General features: G+C 32.5%; 1 protein-coding gene across 1 annotated transcript in view; it reads left to right on the plus strand.

The window, feature by feature from the left end:
* LOC106465808 (arrestin domain-containing protein 3-like) overlaps positions 1 to 11,349 on the plus strand; it is a 28,465-nt gene that overhangs the window by 9,070 nt on the left and 8,046 nt on the right. Inside the window, exons 2-5 of the mRNA XM_013926044.2 lie at positions 7,261 to 7,333; positions 8,117 to 8,264; positions 10,092 to 10,194; positions 10,755 to 11,011. Coding sequence (XP_013781498.1) covers positions 7,261 to 7,333; positions 8,117 to 8,264; positions 10,092 to 10,194; positions 10,755 to 11,011 — 581 coding nt within the window. The remainder of the gene's footprint in view (positions 1 to 7,260; positions 7,334 to 8,116; positions 8,265 to 10,091; positions 10,195 to 10,754; positions 11,012 to 11,349) is intronic.

Genomic DNA, 11,349 nt, shown 5'->3' on the forward strand with positions numbered 1-11,349 from the left:
CATTTGCTGTTGTATTAAAGTTTTCTTCATTACCCATTCAAGCCGTCTCCAGCCATTAGAAGTTTGGTTATGTCGTAAAGCCCGCAAAGCACCTTTAGGCCATATCTTCATTTACTCATAGTTTTTGGCTTTTCTTTGCATATAGACGCTTGATACATTAAGAATGATTTGAAATAATAATTTCAGTAATAATTAATATATATTTGTTACTTTATAGATTTAATAGATATTTGTTGTTACTTTTTATCGTTTTTACACTTTATACTGTGAACTAAAAACAGTTGCTGTTGTGATATTTCCTTGTTTATTAGCTCATTGTTGTCCTAATTTAGGATCTTTTTTTTAAATAAGTTCTTTAAAATATTAAAAAAGAGAGAGAAAGGGGCCCGGCGAGGATGTTTACCCAGGGGTTCTGATGCTCCTGTGCATGAATGGGGAAAATTTTAACCAATTTTTCACCATAATCATTCGAATTCCAAATCTCCCTGAGATTTACCCTCGCACCCGCTGAATCACCGGGGTTGTTACAAATACGCGAAAGTTTCGTTAATTGGATAGAAATCGTAGCCCATGGGTGTTGAGAAAGGTAAGAAGCAGCAGCAGTAGAAGTGCCTGGAAATTGTAAGATCACATTTGAAAGTAAACTTGATATAAATATCGTGAACCTGGTTTAGAAAATGATGTCAACGAATTAAGCTGTTCATGAATATCGTCACTAAAACGAATTTAAGTTGTTTGAGCCATCATTCCAAATCCAACAGACATCGTTCCAAATCACAACCAGAAGGCAGGAGGGTGTTCACACCCAAGTGTGCCCAGTTGTGGTTGTCTTAATTCCAATGGCATGCAGGAAAGGTACAGCAAAGAATACAACCATCCTATTAACATGCTACTCCTTGGGTCTGACGGTAAATTTGTTCTTTGGACATGAAAGTATCATGACGTAAAACATATTCCAGAGTCTGCGCGCATTAGTTAGGGAAACCCCATGTAGATCCACATTAGTCTTATGTTAATTCAAAAGTGAGATAACAGTGTCAACTCCCTCATTGATAGAAATGGATGGGCATAGAGCATTTACATCAAAAGAAAAACGGATGATATTATCGGTGATTTTATCAATGGAAAAGTTCAGTTTGTTAAGGAAATCAAATTGCAGTAGAGGGCGGAAAACCTTTCCTATCAATCAAGAAATTTTGTTTCTGTTGGTGAACCAGAGGCTGAAACAACAGGTCTAAATGGTATGTGGCACTTGTGGTCCTTTGGAAAGCCATAAAAGTCAGGTGTTCTACTATGATTAAATTAAAAGACAGAGAATAACTTTGGATCTGAAGAAACTTTGCTAATATCACCAATGAGATAATTATCTGCCCTTTCAGTTTTGCCTATAGAGTTGAAATCCAAGCCATCATAGTTACTTCGATCATTAAGATGGGCCACAATTTTGCTCAAATAGTCATCCTTACACATAACAAATCCGCCAACTTTATTTATCAGAAACTTAAATTACCAGATCAGTACTCTGTTTGAGTTCACTGGACTCTTTTTTTGGGGGTTAAATCACATTTGTTGCTATAATCTAAAAACTTATTAGCAATGCTCCAGATGTTTATATATTAAAAATATTTTACGACGTTCGACATCCTCTGAACTGATAGGTAGAATAAAACGTGAACGATCAAGGGGAGGGGGTATAAGTTTTATGCACACTGGTATAGCTGAGTAAAGTGTATGTAGTAACACAGTCCACCGATGTATGATGCTGGTGTGGTCCACAAGGGTTGAGAAGAACACGTTGATTCATTATTTATGTCAACTTGAAGAATATTGTTTTCTTAAGATATCTCCATATTCATAGGAATATAAGGTGCGTGGTATTTAAATATATCAATATTCATAGGAATATAAGGTGCGTGGTATTTGTTATTTCTTAAAGTGCTCATTCCATTTAAGACCGTAAAAAGTCTTGAGTAAATAAACTTTCTCATTTGATAACTCATCAATTGTAGAATCGTCCATATTGGTAACGACTGATTAGATTTTGAAACAGAAAGTTGCTTATCGTGTCGTCTCTTGCAAGTAGTTCCTTGATTCTTACAAAATCCAGTGTCCAGTCCATGAAATGTTCCACCTTGGATTATTTAATCATAGCGAGATTTTAAAACTCTGATATAATATTCTCTCTTCTTCTTTCCTGAAGAGGTTATTAGTCATGTCATAAAGAATACCTTTTGGTCACTTTTGAGTCTATTGTTTGATCGACTAGTCACTAATGCAAGTTTATATCTTAATTCACAATACATTGCAATAGACATTATAAAGACGTCACTTCGGTAGAGGTCGATCTGTTCAGTTGTACTGGTAGGTTTGACATTGTGTATCAAATAGCTACATGAAGCAATGCGGAAATGTTGACCGACATTGGAAAGTCCAGTAGAATTCAACTCATTTATAAACACCTTAGGTGTGAAAAAAAAAGGCGCAGCCAACAAAAGATTGAGTGTGCCACATAATTGAAATAAATCAAAATTAGCCGCTACTCTGGTAGCTACACTTATAGCATTGATAAGAATTTTACAGCAAATATTCATTCATTAATTAACTAGACCGCGTTTTGACACCTAATTGTAGGTAACAAAGAGCTATCAGTGTACCAAATTTGATTTAAAAAATCCACGAAAGTTAAGTGTGTTTTACTATCACATAAAGTTTGTACTTTTGGTGCAAAAAAAAAAAGGAAGGAAGTTAGAAGAGTGTGTAATAATTTATTTGTATACCAGTACTTTGAATATACAGATACCAGTGCAGCAAATATAGCTGACGTTTCTACACCATGTTTCTTGCTTTTACACCAAAAGAGTCATTGATATTTTATAAAGTTACAATTTCAAAGTTTCGAGGAATCAGCCATACATATTATTGATGCCTTTTTTCACGGTTACTTGATTAAAGTGTATATCAGTTAAATATACCGCTAAACAAAAAAAAAAAAATCTGATTGAATGAGTTATAAGAGCCAACATTTTTGAAATATTGTTTCTTAAAGAAATCGAATATTTATTTACGACGTTAGTTGAGAATTTACAAAAAAAAAAAGACAAAATTGTAAGAGTGATTTTTTAAAACTAGGGTTTGGTATTAAAAGAAAACTGGAGTTGTAAACAATTTATATAATCAAAAATAATAACGTGTGCGCGTGCGTGGGAAGATTTTGAAAACTTCATTAAACCGTAAAAATGAAAGTAGGAGGACGGACAACGTCGTCATATGCGTAAGGGAGAGGTGGTTGTAGATAGTACTATGCATTGCAAAGGGAAAGGTATTTGGGGAATGAATTTGTCATCTCTGGGAGTCCTATCTGAAACAGTAGTGTTTATGTGTTAAGGTTTTGTATGTTAATTTGTTTATAGACACTTAGAGTACCGGTACCGTAACCATGTTGAGTTTTAATATTTGCCCCCATGCCCAGGTTCTGAAAGTGTCGCTAGATCTGGTGTGTTTGTCTCTTACTAGATAAGTCGATCGGTTTGTCATGTTTATGTGTTAAGGTTTTGTATTTTAATTTGTTTATAGACACTTAGAGTACCGTAACCATGTTGAGTTTTAATATTTGCCCCCATGCCCAGGTTCTGAAAGTGTCGCTAGATCTGGTGTTTCTGTCTCTTACTAGATAAGTCGATCGGTTTGTCATGTTTATGTGTTAAGGTTTTGTATGTTAATTTGTTTATAGACACTTAGAGTACCGGTACCGTAACCATGTTGAGTTTTAATATTTGCCCCCATACCCTGGTTCTGAAAGTGTCGCTAGATCTGGTGTGTCTGTCTCTTACTAGATAAGTCGATCGGTTTGTCATTTTTGATCAGACCATTCGGCATAAAATGTTTTTCGTACTAGAGGTGTTTGGTAGGTATCACGTGCTGCGAAATAGATTTAACCTACGTAGGTGTAACCTCGCACTCATTGATATACTCACTCGGCCATCAGTTTCGTTCAGAACTCTAACTTTATACTTGTGTAGTCTAGACAGGCCACTTAACTGTTTTAATTACTTTAAAAACAAAATACTACAATAAAAAAAGCACGAGTTTCCCCTAATTATGTATATAAAGGCGCATTTCAGTTGTTACTGGCTGCTGAAACATCGTGTCATCTGATCTATATTTTATTGACAGTATACCGTGCGTACTAATTAAGTGAATAGGCGTTCATGTCATTTGTATATAAAGTTTGACGAGATCTAAGAATATACACTCAGGAACTAATTATTTTATATTTATTACGGAAGAGGCTATTATAGAAGCCGGACAGCTAGTTAATTGAAGTGCCTGCGAAACACGCTGCTAAATATAGTACGCCTTCTGCACTAGTAACTACTGGAAATAGTTTCTATTTTGACCGCCGATATCGCGAGACGTGTTGCAGTGCATGCACTGAGGACACGTAGATTACTCAAGACATATTTTATTGTTTACCAGTCTGTCTCGTGACTCTCTCGTTTGTTTGTTAGGTTGTGAAAAGTGATTGTTGTATATAAAATTTTATAAACAGTTATTGGTGGGAAAGTAGGTTTATTTGGATATAATGTTGTGTGTCTAACAATGAGAAACAACAATCAAAATAATTTTATGATGCTAACTCTGTCTGTTATGTTTATGTAAATAACACAAATATAATTGATAGTTATGTTTAGTTTATGTTAGATTTAATTCGTTGATTCCTAACGCTTCAGAATTTTTTTTTCCATTTTGTTTAGGCTTTCGTTTACATGCAATGTTTTTAGGGTTTTGAAAGTTACTTTTTTGTTGTTTTTCAGTTTAATGTTAATTTTATTATTTTTGTTTTTCATGATCCTTGAATCTAAGCATTATTTTCCATTCTGTTGCTCCTATACAGAAATTTTTTCAGCCTAAAAATTTTATTTGGTACACTTTGCCTTAAAAAATATTCTTCATTATTATATAATTTTGGTAGAAAGCATTGATACTGGTTCCTGGTTTCTTTATTTTAGTTTTAATGTTTAATTTGTGTTTTTTTACTTAGTTTGTATCATGAGGTAATTAATTTTTCATTAATAACACCTACAAATGGTACTCATATATAAATGCATTTTTTCTTTGTTGTTTTTGTTACTTGTTATTTTTATTTTAATACAACAGGTGGAAGTAGTAATGTCTAAAGTAGAACTATTTGATTGGACCTACATGTAATTTGAATGTATTTCTACTTTGAATGTTGTATGTTATCATGTCACACTATTAGAGATGAAATATACACAAAAAAACTTACCACCAATAGCTGTTTCAAAATTTTTAAATATTTACAATAATTATAAGGATACCTTTTAAATCATTTTTAAGTAGTGATTGATGTATGTTTACAGCCAAAAATTAAATTTTATTCACTACTATAAGGAAATGCAGAAATGATAGCAAGCATTCATTTTAATTTTAATTTGAAAAAAATACTTCCTAAGCACATTTGAAGAGTTAAGCCATTTAATTTAATTTATCTACTATTATAAGCATAATCTTTCTCTCTGTAGACTATCAGTTCATAATTAGGGAAGGCTATGTACGGGTAGCCCTTATGTAGCTTTGCACATAATTCTGAAACAAACAATTTTACTTAAGTACCTCTAAGCTACCCTTTTTGATCTAAGTACTGCACATCTATATATATAGTAGATCTAACAATGATACCTTTACTTCCATTGTCACACGTCTACATTCAAACACTTTTCTCTATTTGTTTTTTATTTTGCTTAGTTATAGAGTGAACTATCCCAAAGCTGTATTTTCATACAAAAAAAAACATCACAATCTCAATGTGCTGTACTGAATGCAAGCAGTTTGCAATACAAAAACAAACATCTTAAACCATGATATTCTATCACAAATGTCACCTTAGCTATTTTCATTTACCATTAGTATTGTTATTCATTTGTTTTTACTTTATCTTAATAGATTTCCATCCTTTTTAATTAAGACTAGTTCAAATATCCCTTCTATGACCTTCGTGGGGTATTAGTGCCACTGGTTGGAAATCATGTAAATTTGTAAAAACAGTTTATCCAATACTTACGCTTCATAAGTATATGGCTGTTCAGATATAAAATCTACCTATTCTTGTGCTTGCTAATGGTGTATAGAACATATTATGAAATTGGTATTTCTTAAGTAATAACACTTTTCTAATGGACTTACTATACAATTAATGGTTTATCATACGTACAACACTTGTTAATATTTAGAATAATACTAGGTAGGTCTTTATTGGAAGGATTTACAAGAGGATTAAAAATAGGGTCATCCTTTGGTGTAATTATTGTACAGTTGGGACGTTGTAACTTAGAAACCATCATAGTAGGTGTTCAGAACAAATAATCAACTTCCTAGCAACAAAGTACAGATCTGCTGAACAGTGCACTGTGGAAACTACCGTAAGGATAGACTGTCATAAGTGTCTACAGGTGTGAAATTTTATATCAATGTGGGTTATAGATACTGGTGAGTTGTTTGAGCCAAACCATACCTATTTTTAATGTTAGTGTCCATCAGAAGGCTTTTCTCAAGTTATCACTTCTGGTGGATACAGGTTATACTGAGACAGATATTTACTGATCTGTAGAATTAGAACTCAACTGAACTGCATTGAGTATGTATGTTTCACTGTAAAATGTCCATTGAATAAAATGATTTACTAAGAGGTTTGATCAGCAAAAACAGAACTGTAAGCAGAGGTGTCCTTAATTTCTGTTATTTGGCTGGACATACCGCATTGCATGCTGTTCACTATTAAATGTCATGTATCAGCTTAAGAACTGTTTGTAATTGTTATTATTTGTCTGGTAATAATTGGTATGTTATGTATGTAGGATCCAGTTTATATTTTATAAGTTTACCATGAGCAGTTACCATATCAAAACACCAGCAGGTAATATCTAATATAAGATGCAATTGACTCATTGTATAAACAATATAGACTAGTTGACTCCCTTCAGTACAGTAGCCATTTTGAATATCTGTAATAGTGCTGCCACCTGCTCTGTTTATGCTTTTAGTATTTAAACATTCTTAATAATTTGTAACAGCCAATGGACACCATTATTATGACATCATTAAGTTTCAGAAACATAATTTGTGGACAGTAATTTCAAACATGCTTGAAATTTGTTAATACTTTGCTGTTATGATTACCTTATGCTATGCATCTTTTCTTATTTGATTAAAAATAAAATCAATGTTATTTCTGTAACTCAGATGCAGGGGATGGACGGGAAGTACTGACTGAAGGTCATCATGAATTCCCATTTTCTTTCGAGCTTCCGTCTGGGTAAATATAATTGTTAGAAACAGCATTATTATAGTCTTTTTTTCTGTTGTTGTTTTTAAAGTTTAAAATATTTCTGACAATTTTTTGTTAAATATTATCTAATTCTGATGCTATTTCAGACTGTAAAATTATTTTCTCTGGAAAAAAGCAGTTTTTGTTTAAGACATTGTTTAAGTTAGTTCTCCATATATCCAGTGCTGTGTTTCTTTTAAGAAACCAATGAAAAAAGTGTCAAAATATCACTATGTATTTCTGAGTATATTATTTAGTGTCATACTCAAAATTTTGTAATATTTATCTATTAAGTGATTTTTCTGAACTTAATAACTAGTTAAAAAGTGGGCCAAGCATGGATAGCTCTAGTTGTTAGCAAGCTGGGATACAGATTGGAAAGTCCAAGGTTCAAGACCATAGTATGCCATTGATCATGCTCTACAGCTTAGCTGGGGGCATGTGATAAATGTTAGTCAGTTATGCTTTCAGCTAAGAGTAGAAACATAGTTATTGATTGTTGCCTTGCCCTCTGGTCAACAGTTCTAAATTAAAGGTGACTATGCCTAAACCTTGAGGTTTTTAACTTGACTGTTTAGTCTATGTGTTGTACAAGGTGCTATTTAGGCTGAAAAAAGTCAAATACTAGATATTAAGAAACTTTTAATCAAATAAAATGGTACACAAGTTATTTAATTAATTTGACTGTTTTTATATAATTGTCAAAATTTCATATTATTAAGAGTGTTTAAAATGAACTTCTCAAATTTACCTGTTTTCTATATATCTTAGGGGAATTTCTACATCATTTGAAGGCAAATATGGCAGCATACGGTACTGGTTGAAGGCAGAGGTGGAGAAACCATGGGCATTTAATCACAAGACCAAAAAGGCTTTTACTGTAATTAGTCCTATCAACATAAATAGGACAGAGTACGTGGTAGGTGATAAAATAATGAGGAAATATCATAATGTTACACGTGTGATAACCATTGTTGTTGATATTCTTTTCCAAATGCTGAAATCTGTAGTCATCCATTACCTTGTTTTTTATAGGGTCCTTAATAACCTGACTTGCAGTTCTTTCTTTACGAGAGTGTTCTGACAAAAACAAAATTTAGACCCTATAAAAATAATGTGGTAATTTGAAGTTTAATAAGAAAACTTTACAGCCAATCGATCAGTCAGTATATCATGGATAAGTTAATTGGAGACAAAGTGGTAATATTTTAGAGATTTATTGATAAATTGTGTGCATTGTTTTACAAGTAAAGAAAAGAACATATCTTAACCCTATGTGCATGGGTAAGGGTCAAAGTGTGCATGCTAAAATCTTTTACAGAGTGCCATTCAACATGGTTTTATGCATTTGATTTAGTGATAGTTCATGGAAGAGGAGAGTAAGTACCAGATAAAATTTACAGAGATATGGCCACAAACTGTAGATATTCATATCAGAGGTTCTAGAGGTTATACGATTGCTATACTCAAACTGTATGATGGGCAAAAGTATTTTTATTCTTCACATGAAAAACATTGTGCACTTTTACTTGTCAGAGTCAGACTGATGTTGTGAGATCACATACATAAGTTAAGTACATGTGCATTTGTCACATGTCTGAATTTTTTTGTGCACAACAGACTTCTACATTTTATTCAAAGCTTGCTATTTTTCATGTAGATACACATAGTAAATTATAGTCATCATTTTTTCTCCAAGTGTTGTTCAATGGACTGAGCCTATGCACATTGGTTAAAATATCTTTAAATTAATAGTATTAATTAGAAGTATGTGTATTTTTTTTAAATTTATATGTAATACTTAGACTTCAGCCAACAGGTTTTTTGAGGTAAACATTTCTTGCAGAAAAATTATATTTACAATTCCACAACTCTTATATTAACTGTTAATTTATATCAAAAGCAGGAAAGAGAAAAAGAATAATAAATAATTTAATAAATTCATAAAATTTCAAAGGGATAAAAAGAGCTTATTAACCCATCAAGGATGTCCCTTCCAGCTGCCAACTATAACCTTCCCTTACTACTCATGTATTCATCCATTCTTTTCTTGAACTTAGTTAAATTTTCTGCCTCCACCACCTTTAAAGGCAGCTCATTCCAAAAGCCAACCACCCTGGTTGAAACGTAATACTGTCATGTATCAAAAAATTAGGCCCCTCTATGAGTTTGTATTTGTTAGATACTGAAAACTGATATTAAATTATGAAACTGCATATCCATATTTAATTTGTACATATAACATTCCTATGCTTTTATTACAAGGTACCCTAGATTAAATAGAATTTGGACGATTAATGAAATAAAAATTACACTGTTATTCTCTGTGACCTTATTAAAACTTGACCTTTAAATTAACACTACTGGTATTCCTGTTGAGACAAAAAAATGATGTGCTTGAGACTTCTGTTGTTAGTGTCACTTATCTTTCGTGGGCATTACCTTGAGATTGTACTTAAATATTCAGTGAATTATTAATATTGGCTTATTGGGAACTATAGCACAGAAATTTGTTACATCATCATATCCTTGTTTTTATTTTTCATAAGTACCATGATTAAAATAGTTCATTCAATTGTAATGTCATATTTTTGTGAGACCTTGCTGTTTGACAGTTTATGAAACGTATACATAGATTATTGTACTTTTTTTAGTGTGTCATCTATGGAGAAATGATTTTTTATTTAAAATTGCTGTAGAAGAAATTTTGCATCGTTCTTGACCTGTAATAATATTTTATTTCTAGATGGCAGTTGAGAACAGCATAGAGAAAACATTATGTTGTTTTTGTTGTACGTCGGGGCCCATATCACTGTATGCTCACACTGACAGAAAAGGTTACTGTCCAGGTAAGGCACTTTTAAACTTCTGGGAATATTAAGTCAGCTTAGATAATGATTTTCTTCTTGTTTGGAAACTTGCATCAACATAGTACTGTTTACATAATAAGCAACAAGTGATTGCAAGTTTTTGTTTATTGTTAAGTGTCATCAGACTCGTTGAATTTGCGTTTTTTTATTTCTTGTACTAAGTAATTTTTACTGTTTATCTTAGATTTGGTTGATATACCTTACAAATATGTATTGTGGTGATTTGACTAATTGTATATAACTTACAAATATTTATTGTGGTGATCTGACTAATTTTATATAACTTACAAATATTTATTGTGGTGATCTGACTAATTTTATATAACTTACAAATATTTATTGTGGTGATCTGACTAATTTTATATAACTTACAAATATTTATTGTGGTGATCTGACTAATTTTATATAACTTACAAATATTTATTGTGGTGATCTGAGTAATTGTATATAACTTACAAATATTTACTGTAGTGATCTGAGTAATTGTATATAACTTACAAACATTTATTGTAGTGATCTGATTAATTGTTTTTTCATAGGAGAATCTATAGCTATCACTGCTGACTTTGAAAATCTTTCCTCACGAACCATCATTCCTCATGCGACCCTCCACCAAACCCAGACATTTGTAGCTGGTGGGAAGTCTCGCTCTCGTATTTCTAAGTTCACCATAGTCACAGGCCTAGCTATCCAGCCAGGAAGGACAGCCAATTGGGATGCTCAGCTTCTGAAGATTCCAGCAGTATCACCTTCTATCATCAACAGTTGCCTGATAAGAGTAGATTATGCTGTTAGGGTGAGCTATTCTATCATCAACAATTGCCTGATAAGAGTAGATTATGCAGTTAGGGTGACCTATTCTATCATCAACAATTACCTGATGAGAGTAGATTATGCTGTTAGGGTTAGCCATTCTATCATCAACAATTGCCTGATAAGAGTAGATTATGCAGTTAGGGTGACCTATTCTATCATCAACAATTACCTGATGAGAGTAGATTATGCTGTTAGGGTTAGCCATTCTATCATCAACAATTGCCTGATAAGAGTAGATTATGCAGTTAGGGTGACCTATTCTATCATCAACAATTACCTGATGAGAGTAGATTATGCTGTTAGGGTTAGCCATTCTAT

The sequence above is a fragment of the Limulus polyphemus genome, unplaced genomic scaffold (genome assembly GCF_000517525.1).
Source record: "Limulus polyphemus unplaced genomic scaffold, Limulus_polyphemus-2.1.2 Scaffold2058, whole genome shotgun sequence".
Taxonomy (NCBI): domain Eukaryota; kingdom Metazoa; phylum Arthropoda; class Merostomata; order Xiphosura; family Limulidae; genus Limulus; species Limulus polyphemus.